Consider the following 18091-nt stretch of genomic DNA (forward strand, 5'->3'; position numbering starts at 1 on the left):
AATTCCTTAGGCTCCTGTACCTCCTCCCTGATGATAGTAATGAGAAGAAAGCATGTTGTGGATGATGAGGGTCCTTAATGACGGATGCCACCTTCCTGAGGCATCAAAATCTGAATTAGAATCGAGTTTATTGTCACTGTGGCAAAGGTACGGTGCAATATATAAAAAACTACAACTTACAATAAGAAATATAAACATAAATAAGTAGGACAAAGAGAGAGCAAAATGTGAAGGTAATATTCATGGATTCACGGACCATTCAGAAATCTGATTGTTTTCAGAGGGGAGAAGCTGTTCCTAAAATGTTGAATGCATGTTTTCAGGCTCCTGTTCCTCTTCTCTGATAGCAGTTATGAGAAGAGGGCATGTCCTGGATGGTGAAGGTCCTTAATAATAGATAATGGCTTCTTGAGGCATCACTGTTTGAAGATGTCCTCGTTGAGGCTAGTGCCCATGATTGAGATGGATGAGCTTAGATTCAGTCCACTACCTAAGGCAGAGAGAGCTGGCTTCTCAGAGGTGATCAAACCTTGTCCCATTGTCTCAGGTGAAGGTGCAAGATGCATGCTTTCAAAGAAGAGAAAAGAGATGTCTACCCCTCAACCAATATCGGTATCAGTATAGAAGTAGCAAGGCAGTGTAGCGGTAAGTGTAACGTTATTACAACGCCAGTGATCTGGGTTCAGTTCCTGTATTGTCTGTAAGGAGTTTGTATGGGTTTCCTCCAGATGTTCCAGTGATGTACCACATCCCAAAGACGTACATGTCAGTGGGTCAGTTTCATGTTTCCTACAGTGAGGGACTCTCGGACCAGTGAGCGGAGACTCTGAATAGGTAGGTGTCCATTTTGAACAGAGATGAGGAAGAGGCTCACATGCACCACTTGTGCTGGCAGCTTGTTGCACATTCTCACAACCCTCTGAGTGAAGGTTCCCCTCATGTTCCCCTTAAACTTTTCACTTTTCACCCTTAACCCATGACCTTTGGTTGTAGTCCCACCAACCTCAGTTGTAAAAGCCTGCTTGCATTTACCCTATCTTTACACATAATTTTGTATACCTATATCAAATCTCCTCTCGATCTTCAACATTCTAAGGAATAAAGTCCTAACCTATTCAATCTTTCCTTATAACTCCTGTCCTCCAAACCCAGCAATATCCCAGTAAATTTTCTCCGTACTCTTTCAACCTTGTTTACAACTTTCCTGTAGGTAGGTGACTGAAACTGCACACAGAACTCCAAATTAGGCCTCACCCACGTCTTATACAACTTCAACATAACATCCCAACACCTGTATTCAATTCTTCGATTTATAAAGGCCAATATGCCAAAATCTTTCTATACGACCCTATCCACATGTAACATCATTTTTAATGAATATTGGGGTATCCTTTTGTTCTACCACATTTCTCAGTATCCGACCGTTCACTGGGTAAGACCTACCCTGGCTGGTCCTACCAAACTGCAATTCCTCACACTTGCCTGCATTAAACTCCATTTGCCATTTTTTTAGTCCATTTTAGCTGGTCCAATCCTGTTGCAAGCCATGATAGCCTTCCTTGCTATCCAGTACACCCCAAATCTTAGTGTCATCCACAAATTTGCTGATCCAGTTAACCATATTATCATCCCGATCGTTGATACAGTTGACAAACAACAGACCCAGCATCGATCCCTGTAGTACTCCACTAGTCACAGGCCTCCACTGCATTTATCTACTACCACTCTCTGGCTTCTCCCACAAAGCCAGTGACTGATCCAATTTACTACATAATGCTGAATGTCGAGCGACTGAACCTTCTTGACCAACCTCCCATGTGGGACCTTATCAAATGCCCTGCTAAAGTCCATGTGGACAACCTCCACTGCCTTGCCTTCATCAACTTTCCTGGTAACTTCCTCAACAATCTCTACAAGATTGGTTAGACATGATTTACCACACACAAATCCATGCTGACGATCCTTAATCAGACCATGTCTATCCAAATACTCGTATAGCAGAACCTTTAGAATACCTTCCCATAACTTTCCCACCGCTGATGTCAGGCTCACTGGCCTATAATTTCCTGGTTTATTTTTAGAGCCTTTCTTGAAAAGTGGAACAACATTAGCTATCCTCCAAACCACTGGTAGCTCACCTATTGTCGACGATGATTTAAACATCTCTGCTAGGGCCCTGGCAATTTCTGCGCTTGCCTCCCATAGGGTCCGAGGAAACACCTTGTCAGGCCCCGGGGATTTTTCCACCCCAACTTGCCCCAGGACAGCAAACAACTCCTCCTCTGTAATCTGTACAGGGTCCATGAAGTGGATGCTGCTTTGCCTCACTTCTATAGACTCTGCACCCTGCTCCTGAGTAAATACGGATGCAAAAAGTTTACTTAAGATCTCCCCCATGTATTTTGACTCCACATGCGAATTACCATTCTGATCTTCCAGGGGATCAGTTTTGTCCCTTGTTATATTTTTGCTCTTAACATATCTGTAGAATCCCTTGGGATTTTCCTTCACCCCTCATTCGTGTGAATTCCAGTGAGTAGAGGCCCAGAGTATCAAACGCTTCTCATATGACTGGCCTTTCATCCCAGAATCATTTTTGTGAACCTCTTCTCCATTTCAGGAGGACATTTTAGAAGGCTGCAAAAAGTGTCCCTCCCATAAATCTTGGTCCCCACAAACCCCAAGCATCTTGGCCTTACCTGTCGAATCTCCTCAAACACGATTGTGAGGACCCAGATGTACAGAATGAGTTCCATGTTGGACGGGCCCACGGGAAATAAGTCCACGATTAAGATATAAGCAAAGAGGAACAGGAAGGCGAAATACATGATGACGTTCCCAAAGAACGAGGCCACTGGGGTCCCCCAGAACTGCTTCCACCGGATCATACAAAATGGCCTCCTATTTCCGGATTTTGTTTTGACGTCCGCCTCATTGTCTCTGCCACAGAAAGAAGGAACATGGTAACATTTGGTGCCTAAGTGATACCCAGCCAACCAATCTTTCTGCCACACATTCATCTGCCAAATCATCCTACTCTTACCCTCACTGGCGTGTGACACAGGCAGCAATTACTACCCTGGCGACCCTGCTTTGCAGCTTTCCGCCCAACTCCCTATATTCTCTCTTCAGGACCTCCCCCTTTTCCCACCCATGTCATCGGCACCAGTATGTACCACAGCATCTAACTGTTCACATTCCCCCTTTAGAATGCTGCGGAAACTCTTAATAGCAACAATCTGCTATTGTTAACTAGAGAAAATCTGTATGCAGTTCCAGTAAAGCCTGACTCATATCAGGCAGCATCTATGGAGGGGAGAACAGTCAATTTTTCAGCCCTAGACCCTTCATCAGTTATGGAAAGGAAGTTAGAATCTATCCCTCTGTAGATGCTACCTGACTTGCTGAGTTCCTTCAGCATTTTGTGCATGCTGCTTACTATTTCCAGCATCTGCAGAGTCTCTTGTGGAAATGAGGATTTCTGTACATAGTTTGTACTTTTTCCACTGAGGCTAGGGGAGAAAAAACCCAGAGGACATGGGTTAAGGGTGAAGGGGGAAAAGTTTAAAGGTAACATTAGGGGGGGCTTCTTCATACAGAGAGTGGTGGGAGTGTGGAATGAGCTGCCAGATGAAGTGGTGAATGCGGGCTCACTTTTAACATTTAAGAAAAACTTGGACAGGTACATGGATGAGAGATGTATGGAGGGATATGGGCCAGGTGCAGGTCAGTGGGACTAGGCAGAAAAATGGTTCGGCACAGCCAAGAAGGGCCAAGAGGCCTGTTTCTGTGCTGTAATGTTCTATGGTTCTTCTATGGTTTTGCAGGACATATTGAAGGAATAATTCACACAGTAGATAATGATCAGATATATTAAATGCAAAAAGGGGTAGATTATGTTGAACTTTTATGAGGCCACAACCAGAAAACTGGGTTCAGTAGTTCCCATTGCTTGGTACAGATCTGAAGGTCAGGAAACAGGTCCTGCAGGTAACGATGTCCAATAAATATCCTTCTGTCCTAATCCCTTTAATTTGGTCTGTTGCCTTCTCTGCGCTGATGATTGAAATACTATTTAAATGTTGTGAGAGACTCTCTGTTGTCATTGGGTGGTGGCAGGGGTGTTTACTGGAACAGTTCCCATGATGAAGGGATCAACTGGAGAGGGAAGCAGAACTGGGAGGAGAATGGATAAAAGGGTCAATAGGGGAGACAAAGTAGATCTGTGTCCATTAGATGATGGTTCTAAGGGTAGACAGATTGAAGGAGTTGGCAAGAGATGCAGAGTAATCACTGTGAGAAGGTATTGTCAATCTCTCATTGCTGTAGTTAGGAGTCCCCACCTTACCAGTGCCCAGGAAGAGCAAGTCCAGTAGCACTCCATCTATGGTGATGAAGTGTTTTGAGAGGTTTGTTATGAATCAACTGTTGCCTCAGCAAGGACATAGGCCCACTGCAATTTGCCTATTGCCACAGTTGGTCTACAGTGGATGTGATCTCGTTGGCTCCTCATGAGGCCTTGGATCACCTGGGCAATACTAATACTTATGTCAGGCTGCTCTTTATTGACTACAGCTCAGCATTTGACATAATCATCCTACAGGTCTGATCAAAAAAAGCTCCAAAACCTGGGCCTCTATACCTCCCTCAGCAACTGGATCCTCGAGTTCCTCACTGGAAGACCACAGTTTGTGAGGATTGGAAACAACATTTCTACCTCGCTGGTAATCAACACTAGTGCACCTCAAGGATGTGTGCTTATCCCTCTGCTCGACTCTCTCTACATCCATGACTATGTGGCCAGGCACAGCACAAAGGCCATCTATAAGTCTGCTGACAACACAACTATTGTTAGCAGAATTACAGATGGTGACAGGAGGGCATAGAGGAGCGAGATACATCAGCTAGTTGTGTGGTGCTGCAGCAACAACCTTACATTCAATGTCAGTAAGCCCAAAGAATTGATTGTGGACCTCAGAAAGGGTAAGAAGAGGGAACACACGACAGTACTCAGAGAGGGATCCGAAGTGGAAAGGGTGAGCAATTTTAAGTTTCTGGGTATCAACATCTCTGAGGATCTATCCTGGGCCCAACATGTTGATGCAGTTACAAAGAAGGAATGACAATGGCTACATTTCATTAAGAGTTTGAGGAGATTTGGCATGTCACCAAATACACTTGCAAGTTTCTACAAGTATACCATGTAGAGCATTCTAATTGGTTGCATCACCGTGAGGTATAGGGGGTAGAGGAACACTGCACAGGATTGAAATAAGCTGCAGAAAGTAGTAAACTCAATCAGCTCTATCATGGGCACCAGCCTCCCCAGCATCCAAGAAGCAATGCCTCAAAATGGTGGCATCCATCATTAAGGACCCCTATTACCCAGGACATGTCCTGTCCTCATTGCTACCATCAGGGAGGAGGTACAGAAGCCTGAAGACACACACTCAGTGATTCAGGCACAGCTTCGTCCCCTCTGCCATCCGATTTCTGAATGGACATTGAACCCATGAACAACACCTCACTATTTTCTTTCCCTCTCTTTGGACTACTTATTTAACTATATACATCTATAAAATGAAATTCACAGTGTTCATTATTATGTATAGCAATATACTGCTGCTGCATAACAACAAATTTCACCGTGTATGCCAGTGATATTAAACCCAATTTCTGATTCTGACTCGCTGTTTTGTGCAGTGAGTGATAATGACCGGGATCTCCACAGAATTTCCTGCCCATCAGAATGATGCATGCTCAGATTTCATGCTTTTCACACTTCCTCATGACATTAAAGAAACTACTGAGGTCCACGCCAACTCTCAGAAAGAGCTTGAAGTTTCTAGGAATGCATATTACCAATAGCCTATCCTGGTCCAACTATGTAGAAGACATGACCAAGAAAAATCACAAAGATATGTACAAAAGGAGAGAGATTATGCTGAACTTTTATGAGGCCACAACTAGAAAACTGGGTCTGGAAGTTACTAGTATTTGGTAAGAACCTGAAGGTCATGGAGTCATACAGCACCTCTACTACCTCAGGAGGCTAATGAAATTTGGCATTTCCTCTTTGACCTTCACCAACTTTTATCGATGTACCATCCTACCCGGATTCATCACCACTTGGTATGGCAACTGCTCTGCCCATCACCACAAGAAACTACAGAGAACTCTCGATGACCTCTGTCAATACCTCTCATTGCTTTGGTAAAGCAGTCAGAATAATCATTCTCTCTTCCTCCCCCTTCCATCAGGTAGAAGATACAAAAGCCTGAAATCGCACACCATGACACTCGAGGACAGGTTCTACCAAACTGTTACAACACTATTAAACTGTTCCCTGGAATGATAAGATGGAATCTTGACATCGTGACCTACCTCATTATGGCCTTGTACCTAAACTGCACTTTCTCTGTAAGTGAAACATTTTATTCTGTATTCTGTTATTGTTTTCGCTTGTACTCTCTTAATGTCCCGATGTGATGAAGTAAGCTGTATGGATAGCATGCAAAACAAAGTTTTTCACTGCACCTCAGTGCATAAAACCAATTTGTCAATCCCATTTCCCCATCACCAGCATCATCGTCATTGGGTGATCATGGTCTCATGACCCTGATTTTTCTACTGAAGTAGTTTTCCATGTCCTTATTCTGGGCAGTGTCTTTATAAAGCAGGTGACCCTCGCCATTATCAATACTCTTTAAAGATCATCTGCCTTATCAGTGGTGGCATAACCAGGACATGATATGCACCAGCTGCTCATAGACCATTCACCACCTACTCCCATGGCTTCACATGACCCTAATCGGGGTCTGATCTGGTGCCACACCGGGCCCAAGGATGACCTGCAGGCGAGCAGAGGGAAGGAGCACCTTGCATCTCCTTTGGTACAGATATACTGTATCTCCAGCCCACCACCATCCAGTTTAAATTCCCTGTAACCTATCCTTTCTCAGACGCCCACCAATTTTCTTACTACCAATATATACTGTAGATAATTTACAGCAGCTAATTAATCTCCCAACCTACACCTCTTTAGGATGTGGGGGATAATTGGAGAATCTGGTCTTAGAGGGAACTTGCAAACTCCAAACAGGGAACAGCAGAATCCAGGGTCGAACTTGCTGCACCATGGCTACAATCAGTACAATCCAGAGCTGGAAAATAAACATGACGGAAATAATGTTGCAGGTTACAGGGTACAGTGCTCTACAGAGAGCCAGCAGTGTTCTGATGGGCTGAATGTCCTTTTGCAAAGCACATGAGGTGGTACGTTAGTGGAGCGGTTAGCTTAATGGTATTAAAGTGCCAGACACCCAGAGTTCAATTCTGCTGCTATCTGTAAGGAGTTTGTATGTTCTCCCCATGAATGTATGGGTTTCCTCCTGGTGCTCAGCTTTCCTCACATATTCCAAAATGTACAGGTTAAGGTTAGCAAGCCGTGGGGCTGCCCTGTTGATGCTAGAAGTGTGGCTACACTTGTGGGCTTCCCCAGCACATCTTCGGACTGTGTTGCTCATCGACACAAATGACACATTTCATTGTATGCTTCAAAGATCAAATTAAATGTATTATCAAAGTACGTCTATGTCATCATGTACAACCCTAAGATTCATCTTATTGATATATTTTATTGAGTTTCAATGAGCATGTGACAAACAAAGCTAATCTTTCATCTTTATCTATCCAAGAATCAGAATCGGTTTATTATCACCAACACACGTTGTGAAATCTGCTAACTTGGCAGCCGCAGTTCAATTCAATACATGACAATATAAAAAGCAAAAAAAAAAGTAAATCAATTACAGCAAATATATATATATAAATAGATTAAAATAGTGCAGAAACAGAAATTATATATATTTTATAAAAGTGAGGTAGTGTTCATGGGTTCAATGAACATTTAGGAATCGGATGGCAGAGGGGAAGCAGCTGTTCCTGAATTGCTGAGTGTGTGCCTTTAGGCTTCTGTACCTCCTTCCTGTGGTAGCTATGAGAAGAGGGCATGTTCTGGGTGATGGGGGTCCTTTATGAAGATGAAGATGACTTGGAGCTAGTACTGAAGATGGAGCTGACTAATTTCACAACTTGATGCAGCTTCTTTCAGTCCTGTGCAGCAGACAGTGATGCAGCCTGTCAGAATCCTTTCGCCCCCCACCAGACAGTGATGCAGCCTGTCAGAATCCTTTCGCCCCCCACCAGACAGTGATGCAGCCTGTCAGAATGCAGTAGCCCCCCCATACCAGACAGTGACGCAGCCTGTCAGAATGCTCTCCACACTACACCTATAGGAATTTTCAGGTGTTCCAGATGACAGACCAAATCTCTCCAAACTCCTAATGAAATATAGCTGATGCCTTGCCTTCTTCACTGCTGCATTAATATGTGGGACCAGGTTAGATCCATAGAGATCTTAACATCCAGGAACTTGAAATGACTCACCCTCTCCACTTCTATGGGAGCACTTCCAGCTTCCTGAACAAGGCATGACAAATCCTAATGTGGACTTGTCATTTGATGAATGACTATCCTGGAACTCCCTCTCCAGTTATACCCTCACCACACGGACAGTAGCGGCTCAGTTAGGCACTTCATCACCATCCATTGTGGGGCAAAAAGGGTAATTGATTTGTGATGGTAGGAGGTTTGCTGTCCAGGAAGTTCTGAACTCAAAGGTGTTAAATCCCGTCCGATATAGGCAGCCATGGGTACCTTCGCTAAAGGGAGGTTATACAGTAGTTACCTACTCTTGAATGGCTAGATTGCTACCTCCACAGTGTTTAGCTGTTAATACCCACTGTCTGAGTAGTCAGGCTCCCATCCCCGTCAAGGAAATACTTCCAGCCAACCAAGTTGTTTAAAACAGTCCATTTATATGTCGTAATACACACTTAAACTTAGATAAAATTCTTAACACTCATTTAAAACCCACAGAGGATTTCTATCTTATAAAAAGTTTTCCAAATTACTAACGATTTCTAAAACGCAAAGCATAGGTACAATTCCTATCAGCTAAAATAACATACCAATGAGCAGGTGGTGAACAAGTTGTCCATCGCAGATGTCGAAGGCAGAGGACGGTCTTGTCTTTCCTTCATCATTCTTAATAAGCCTGACTGCTCCCTTACACTGATACTGGGCTTTGCTACTTGCTGACTTCATACATGTGATATTTTTCAGGTACCTTTTCACACAAATGGTCTAAAAGCTTCTGGGGACAGAGATCCCAGACATCCAAAGTTAACATTGTGAGGGCTGACTCTCTGAGTAGACAAATCTCTAAGTTATTGATAGAATTTTCATGTGCTAAGTGATACTATCAGTCTGGTCAAAAAGCTTCCTTGAACTAAATAACTTAGAGTTGTCTGGTTTGGTGCTGGACAATTAACTGTTTTGCAGTATGTCTCCTCAGCAGCCAGCCCCACGCTTTGGGACAGCATTCTGTGCTACGTCTTGTTTGTTTGTAAAGCTGTCCTTTTAACTTCAGCCTGATTATTGGTTGCTGAACTGAAAACTGGTTCTTGTTTACAACAGGAAGCTGAGCAAAGAATATTGGTTGGGAGTTTAACTTACTCAAAAACAATTCTTTGATGTCTGGAAGTGTCTGCTGTTTTATTAGAAACAGTGAATATCCATCACAGGTTGTTACAGTCCAGGCCAGTGCCCAGTGCTTGTGGAGGGGTCAGGTGGAGGTATACGGAGCGTGAAGTAAGGAGCAAGCAAGTACAAAAAATGTCACTCACCGAGAGCCCTCCAAAGCCTCAAGCAACATGTCATTCTCGTTAGATTCCAGCTCAGAAGCTGAGCATCCTGTCACCTGGTCTTCTGTGTTACTCCTGTATACAAAACAGAATGTCAGTGGCAAATTTTTAAATATATCTGTATAACTAAACCTAAGAGCCTCGATGTAACTAATACCAAAACCTGAGAGAATGGCCTCATCAAACAAGCTAATACAGCCCACGGCTCCCCGACGGGGATGGTGGAATGAGAAGATTGGGCAAGAGGGAAGTGGCCGTGGCCACAGGAGCGTGGGTGAGAGTTACACTTCCCAGCCAACGCTGCCAAACAAGAGGAACAGCTGTCACCTAAGCTAACTACTTGGTCAGGAAGCCTCTGTGGAGAGGGAATTAAGGTCATCCTTTTACCTGAACTTGATGAGGTTGCTGTATATGAAAGGTGGGCAGAAGAAAGCGAGCATTAGCCTCCAGATCTCAGTGTTTCTGTCCATCTCGCCCCACCAGATCTGACTCAGGAAGGCCTGTTGAAGAAAGGAGGGAGTAAGGGGGAGATGGAGATTAGTTCACCCAGCACCACACTGAGAAAATCACCAAAGTGTGGCTTGGACCATCGTTCAGTTTATTGCCTTCTTAGACCCCAAACATTCACATCTGGTTGGTGGATAGAAAGCAATGGATATACACTTATTAGGTACACCGATACACCTGCTCATTAATGCAAAGATCCAATCAACCAGTTATGTTCCCCACTCTCAGGCCTGGGCCTCGCTGCCTCAGATTGGTCTGTACGTGTCACGCTGCAGCAGTCCTGCACCTTCAGGACTTCAATTCACACCGCAGAAAACGGCAGGTTGTCCAGGCAGTTCTAAAGCTGAACTCCGAAAGGGGAATTACAGGCTAATGATTACAGTGATCATTTTCGAGGAAAAAGTGTCATTAATAAAGCAATTAGTAGTTTTATTTGTCATCACTGTGTTTCACTAGCGCCATCTTAAACCGGGAGTTTAAGATGGCGCTGTTGAAGTATCCTCAGCTTAGTAGCATCTTCAGCCATTTAGCCCACGCTTTGAACAACTCAAGTTTGAACAGCATTTCAAAGTTAGTAAACTGAAGCCTGCAAATATCCAACTGAGAACTTATACTGGAGAAAAGTTATCTTCTGTGGGAATGACATCTGTAACAGTGAAATAAACATTGGGCTTGTATGTAGAGAAAACAGGAGGGCCAACATTTTTGGGACGTGATTAGCTGAGGCAACTACATCTTGTTTGGAGATCCATCCACCATTTGCATGCCACATCCTCTGCAATAGAGTCAACTGAAAGCAAATTAAGAAAGGTACTGGATGATGCTACAATTGTCTCCATGCCGAACACCATGAATCATTGCCTAACAGAGGACAAACAGGTGTTGGTGCCAACCTCGTTGGAATGCATATTGTACCAGTAATCGGGAAAGTGACGAAAGCAGTGGTCTGACTCCAAGAATTTTTGAATGAACATATCTGAGAAAGCTTCTGATAGGCTAATCAGGTAGTGATTTGTGAAATGTGGCTTGTTTTCAAGCTGGAAGAGAGTTCAAGCATTTTCAGCTTCAGTGAGTATAAAGAGTCAGAATCTACTCTATGTGCATTAGGATTATTGCATGAACATCAAGTGGGAGACAAAAAGCCGCTGGTAAAGGTAGATGCAAAGACCAAAGCCCAGCTGGATGAATGGAAGGCCAAAAAGAAACAAAGGAGCCAATGGAGATTCGAAAACAGAGGATTTGTCAGATGTTGTTGAGGATGAGGAGACTGTGATGGACAGCGGTCAGTAACTGAACTCTGTACACATGCCCATTTAAACACAGTCACATGTACACACACACACTCACGCACATACATACACATATGCAAACACACACGGAGTCTCTCTCACGCACACACACACACACTAACAAACACAGAACTGCGGTTTTATGTCAGGAAACCCCGAGGCTAAAAGAGAAGCAGATGTCTGGGAGTCAGTGGAGTCCGTAGAGGAGGAAGAATTTCAGCCCAGAGCTAAATTCTCTGAACCTTCACTGGAAAACCTGTTCTAACACTTTTTGATGGCCCAGCAGAGGAGAGATGGGGCTTCTATGAAGAAATTCCAAAGCCTGCAGAAGGGTCCCAGAAGGCCATCTGCTCAACAAGGTGACAATATTTTGAACTATCTCCTCAGGTTCGCGAGGATGGCCCGGATATGGCAATGGCCAGAGAGGGAATGGCCTGCCAGCTAGTGCCACCACTGATGGGTAAAGCTCTCAAAGCCTACAATGGATGAAGAAAGGTCCAGCAACTATCCTGACTACACTGCTGGTCAAGTCTGATATCTTTTCAGAAACCTATCGTCAATGCTTCCATTCCTGCACTGTCCCACCAGGGGAGTCACCCCCTGAGACACACCATCAGCTGAAGGGTCTCCAGTGATGGATTTGACCAGAGCAGAAGTCCAAGGTGGAGACTGCTGAGGCCATAGTTTAGGAGCAGGTTCTTCCTCCAGACACCAGAATATGGGTCCAGGAGCGCAAGCCAGCAGGTGACTCACTGCTTGCCCTGCAGAACATCAATGCTGTCATCACTGCAATTATTCCGAAGCAACAGAGACTCTAACACTCCGAGGAATTCTCAGGGTAATGCTGTGGAATTGGGGAGTGGGAGAAACGAGGGCAAATAAACGAGGGTGGTTTATTTGTTACCATTGTCAGCAGCCCGGTTATAAGTCCTCTGTGTGTCCGCCCAAGAGGCCCAAGTTGTCAGATATGTGTTGTGTACCAAGGCAGGGGGAATGTGAAGATGCTGATAATGACTGTAATGATAATGAGGATTGGAAAACAAGCAGACTGTGAGGAGAAAGAGCCCATGTTTATAATAGTCAAAGTTAATGGAAATCTATTAAAGCTCTTTTAGGCTACGTCCATACTAGACTGCATAAAATCGTAACTGAAGCTTTTTCTCTTCGTTTTGATCCTCCGTTCACACTGAACCGGCGTTTTCCACCCCCGAAAATGGAGCTTTTCTAAAATGCTCTCCAGAGTGTTTAAATCTGAAAACGCCGATTGGCCGGTGTAGTGTGTACGGGGTAACTGAAGCTTTTTCAAAAAGCTGTCATGACGTGCCAGACAGATGGTAGTGGCAGCGCGGCATTTCATTGTTTTCTGGAACGCAACCTCCAACACCACAACAACAATGGCGGATGGCTTCAGGAGACTGTCCCCGAGCAGAATGTTACTGCAGCTTTGCAGTATGACAGAGAATTCCAACCCCCCACACAACCTAACAATTTCAGAACAGACGGCAATGAGACTGAAGCCAGAAGAGTTAGAAATGTACACACCAAATACTTTGACCCATAACTTACTGAATAAATAAGTATACTGACTTTGCCCTGTTTTTTGTCCTTGCTCGTATGAAGGTGGTTTACCTATTTATGCAAGTACTGCTCTGACAATATATATGTAACAGCCTAATGTAACAAGATAATACTGATACAGACATGTTTTATACATTTAACAAAGTGCTTTATTAATGTATTGCTTGTGCAAACATTCAATAGATGCAATTGTCACTACTTCCAAAATGTCATTTTTAAGTAGTAGCTTATGTTTGGCATAGACGTGAAAATGTCAAGGCCATAAAGGAAAATGCCGGTTGCCTCTGTATGCTCCAGTATTTGTTTGTTTAGTTATAAGTCCTCCTGCAAGAGAGCCAGCAGCTGTCTGTCGTTTGGAAATTTCCTTTTAAGTTTTTCTAGTCTGTAACTGGACAAACGCGCTCCAAGTCTTTCACATGTGTCCTGCACATATCCACTAGGAGGAGATTCACCCAAATACCCATTTTAATGTGGATGGAGGTATTTTCAAAAACGACTGGTGTGGACGCTTATTCTTTTTACGCAAAACCGACGTTTTCAAAATGATCTGGTCTAGTGTGGATGAAGCCTTAGATTCTGTAGCTTACTTTCATATATTAAAAAAAAAGTCATGCCCCTGCCTTTGGTGTTAGCTACAGTCACCAAACACTTACCTAATGTGTCCATGGTGACTGGAAGTCCGAGCCTCTCACAGAACTCACAGTTGAGCGGGATAACTACAAGTATTTGATGAACGTGAGGATGCTGGAGAAACTATCTGTTGACAAGATTCTGGGCAGAGATTTGCCAGTGTTACATGAGATACTGAGGAGGGGAAATAGCCAATCACATCCATCTGTTAATCCAGGAGTAGAGAGTGCTGTTTCCTATTTTGGCATGATCGTGCTAGAACCGAAGCAATGCTCAGGTTACTGTCTCACCCTGACCTGAATGCTAATCTGTGTGAGGAAGGAACCAAAAGGCTTAGCAAGTCATGCTACCAATGGCATCATGGGAAATATGCTGGTTCACCTGCTTCTGTTGATATTCGTAGCAGATGATGTACCCATCGATGATGACTTGGTAGGGCTTGTGGAGGTCTGGAAGGGGTCTGGGATGGTTGATCTCCCCCATCTTGATGGCCACCATCCGGTGGAGCTGCAGGGTGTGTTTTCAGACTTTCCACAGCTGTTTCAGCAGAGACCAGGGCTAAAAGATTTCCTCAAACATTCCATCAGGTCAGAGCTGACCAGGGTTCAGTAGGGCAAAGTACCAGAGTGACTTGTGGGAGCCCTGAAGGATGAGATTTGGACTGTACTGGAGCTGGGAGTCACTGAGCCTTCAAATAGGCAGTGGAGCAGTCCTATCATTCCCGTCCTCCGGAAGGATGCTATCCTGAGGGTGTGTATTGATTTCCATAGGTTGAATGTCATTTCTTTTCTTGATGCTCATCCAATGCCCCACATTGAAGACCTACTAGAAAGGACTGAATGGGCAAATGACATTACTACACTGGACCTTTTTAAAGGCTACTGACAGGTTCCCCGATGACCAATCAAAACCCCTCACTGGCTTCCATACAGCCCTGAGGCTGGATCAATTCACAGTGATGCTCTTCGGTCTCAAGGAGCTGACGGACCGAGTGCTGCAAGGCTGTGAGGACGGCAGTGCAGCCTACCTCGATGACGTGGTTGTCTACAGCCCGGCATGGTCCGAGTACCAAGTTGGTGGACTATCTGCACAAGATCCTGAGGTGTATTCATGTTGCTGGTCTACAAAAATGTGAGTGGACATCAAGGGAAACCAATACCTTGGCTACCAGCTGGGACAGGAAGAGGTTAGAGTGTAGGTGGACAAAGCGGAAGCAATTGCAAAAATCATTGACCTTGCACCAAGGAGGAAGTGAAGTCTTTTCTGGGTCTGGTAGGGCGGTATCGCAAGTTCATTCCCAAATTCGCCACTCTCGCTGCACCTTAGATTGATCTTCCTGGGAGTGGGAGAGAGTTCACACTGGAAATAGTGAGGAGCTGTTTGTTGTACTCTCTGGTAGATATCTTTTCACAAATAGTAGAAGTTTTAACTATTTTTGGTAATTTTTGTATGCTTCATTTTTTGATGCACCAAATAAACACCATTGCACAAATGTGCTAGTTAACTGCAGCCATTTATTTCTTTGGTCAAAACCCACGTATTGTAACATATAATCTGAGAAGAATAAGGAATCCTCCACAGTGATTAAATCTTTAGGCCTGAATGGGACAATTTGAAAATGTACTGTGCTTGGATGTCTGTATATAGTAGTTGTATGATATTGTGTATATAGTTGAGATGCATTCTCTATTGAGTTAGAATTTATAGCTAAACAGGGAGGAGTTTTGTGTATTTAGTATTTCAGTGGTATTAGAGTAATATTGTAAATATATTGTTTGATTGAGAATTTTTGTTCACTTAAATACTTCATTACGTGCTATATGTAAAAATATGTGAATTCCATACATCAGGAGCGCACCTCATTTAAAGTCATGCCATCTCTCGGCTCCCTTGTTTTCCCTTGGGTTAATTTTCTGCTTGGAGTTACAGAACATAACAGAATGTACCTTCGCTGAGCAGATGTTCCGGGGTGGAGTGAAATGGCATCTGCTGTGACCTGTTGTGATGATAGGCAAACTGGAGCAGATCCAAGTCACTTCTCAGGCAGGAGATGAAATGTTTCATCACCAACCTCTCAAAAGCACTTCATCACAGTGGGTGTAAATGCTACTGAATGATAATCCATGAGGCAGGTTACCGCGTCCTTAGGCCCCAGTGTAATTGAAGCCTGCTTGAAGCAAAGCGAGGGGTCAAAGATAGTGGTGAACACAGCAAGTCAGTCTCAGTCAGCGACCCCGTCTGGACCTCATCTTTCGGTGGGTTCACCCTCCTGAAGAAGGTCACTGGTCTCAGAGACTGAAATCACAAAGTCAGCGGGGCCTGTGGGAGTTTTGTGAAGGTTCCTCCATGTTTTGACAGTCAAAGCAAGCATAAGAGGCCATTAAGCTCATCTGGGAATCAGGCCTTGTTGTCACCTATGTTGTTTGGTTTCACAAGGAAGAGGTAATAGCATTCAAGCCCTGCCACCACTGTTGAACACTCTTCAGTGATTCAAGTTTGGTTTGAAATAGCCATTTTGTATCTAAGATGGCTCACCTGAGGTCATATCCGGACTTTTTGTAGCATTCTCGGTCACCAGATCTGAATGCCACTGATCTGGCCCTCAGCAGACTGCAGATAGAACGTAGAACAGCTGAGGAACAGGTCATTTAACCTGCATTGTTGCGGAGAACCAGATTAAAAAGCAAATCAAAAACACCCAAACACTAATCCCTCCTACCTACACCATGTCCCTCCATCTCACTTACATCCATGTGCCTATCCAAATGTCTCTTAAAAGCCTCCAATGTATTTGCCTCTACATTGAGTCACAGCAGTGCAGTCCACCACTCTGAGTAAAAAAATTACCCCTCACATCCCCCTTGAACCTACCCCCTCTCACCTTCAATGCATGCCCTCTGGTATTAGACATTTCAGCCCCGAGGAACAGATATTCTCTGTCCACTAAGCCTCTCATAATCTTGTAAACCTCTATCAGATCTCCCCTCAGCCTCCCACGCTCCAGAGAGAGCAACCCCAGTGTATCCAGCCTCTCATGAGAGCACAAGCCCTCTAAACCAGGCAGCATCCTGGTAAACCTCTTCCGTACCATTTCCAAATCCTCAGCATCCTTCCTGTAGTGGGGCGACCAGAACTGTTAAGGCCCTTGCATTGTACTGTCTCCTTGCATTTGCTCTACCGAGGTGCAACACATCACATTTGTCTGGGTTAAACTCCATCTGCCATTTCCCAGTCCATATCTGCAACTAATCTATATCATGCTGTGTTCTTTGCCAGTATTCTATACTATCCACAACTGCACAAATCTTGGTACCATCCGCAAATTTTCTAACCCACCCATCTATATTTTCATCCAGGTCATTTGTATACATTACGAACAGCACAGAGATCCCTGCTGAATATCACTGAATACAGACCTACAGCTCGAATAAGTCCCTTCAACCACTACACCCTGTCTTCTATGCACAAGCCAGTTCTGAATCCAAACAGGTAATTTGTCGCAAACCACGTGCATCCTAACCTCCCATCAGGGACTTCGTCAAATGCTTTATTAAAATCCACGTAGACAACATCCACTGCCCTACCCTCATCAATCTCTCTCATCACCTTGTCAAAAAACTCAATCAAGTTGGTAAGACATGACCTGCCCCGTACAAAGCCAGACTTGCTTTCCCTAATTAGGCCATGGGTTTTCAAAAGCTCATATATCTTATCCCTAAGAATTTTCTCCAGCCAATTTCTCTACAACTGACGTGAGACTCACCGGTCTATAGTTCCCAGGATGTTCCCTTCTTAAACAGAGATACAACATTAGCTACTCGCCTGTCCTTTGGGACCTGTCTGTGGCTAGGGAGGATACGAAGATGCTGGTCAAGGGCCCAGAAATCTTGACTCTTGCCTCCTTTAATAACCTGGGGTAACAAGGGGACTTATCCACCTTAATACTTATTAGAAGGCCGAAAGCTTCCTCCTCCTTGACCTCTAAACTCCCTAATGTATTTATACACTCAGCAGATTGTGGACCTCATGGTTCATCCAGGGCTTCTGGTTGGGGAAGACTGAATGATCTTGTGGAGACACATTCGTCTGCAACTGTTCATATAACGCCTGTAACTATTGTGGTGTATTCGTTCAGATCCTCTGATGAGTCCTTGAACACGGCCCAGTCTACTGACCTGAAGCATTCCTGCAGCTGATCCTCTGCCTCCTGAAAACTCCTCCTTGTTGTCCTTACCTCCGGAGCCTTCACTCTTCAGCCTCTGACTGTATGCAGTTAAGAGGAAGACAGCCAAGTAATCAGATTTCCTGAAGTGTGGTCTA

General features: G+C 44.2%; 1 protein-coding gene across 1 annotated transcript in view; it reads right to left on the reverse strand.

Annotated features, from left to right (window-relative positions):
* LOC140719218 (transient receptor potential cation channel subfamily M member 4-like) overlaps positions 1 to 18091 on the reverse strand; it is a 124341-nt gene that overhangs the window by 39273 nt on the left and 66977 nt on the right. The window contains exons 15-17 of the mRNA XM_073033660.1: positions 10155 to 10267; positions 9750 to 9842; positions 2700 to 2940 (exon numbers count right to left, since the gene is read on the reverse strand). Of these exons, the coding sequence (XP_072889761.1) occupies positions 2700 to 2940; positions 9750 to 9842; positions 10155 to 10267 (447 nt within the window). The remainder of the gene's footprint in view (positions 1 to 2699; positions 2941 to 9749; positions 9843 to 10154; positions 10268 to 18091) is intronic.

Source organism: Hemitrygon akajei, chromosome 31, assembly GCF_048418815.1.
Source record: "Hemitrygon akajei chromosome 31, sHemAka1.3, whole genome shotgun sequence".
Classification (NCBI taxonomy): domain Eukaryota; kingdom Metazoa; phylum Chordata; class Chondrichthyes; order Myliobatiformes; family Dasyatidae; genus Hemitrygon; species Hemitrygon akajei.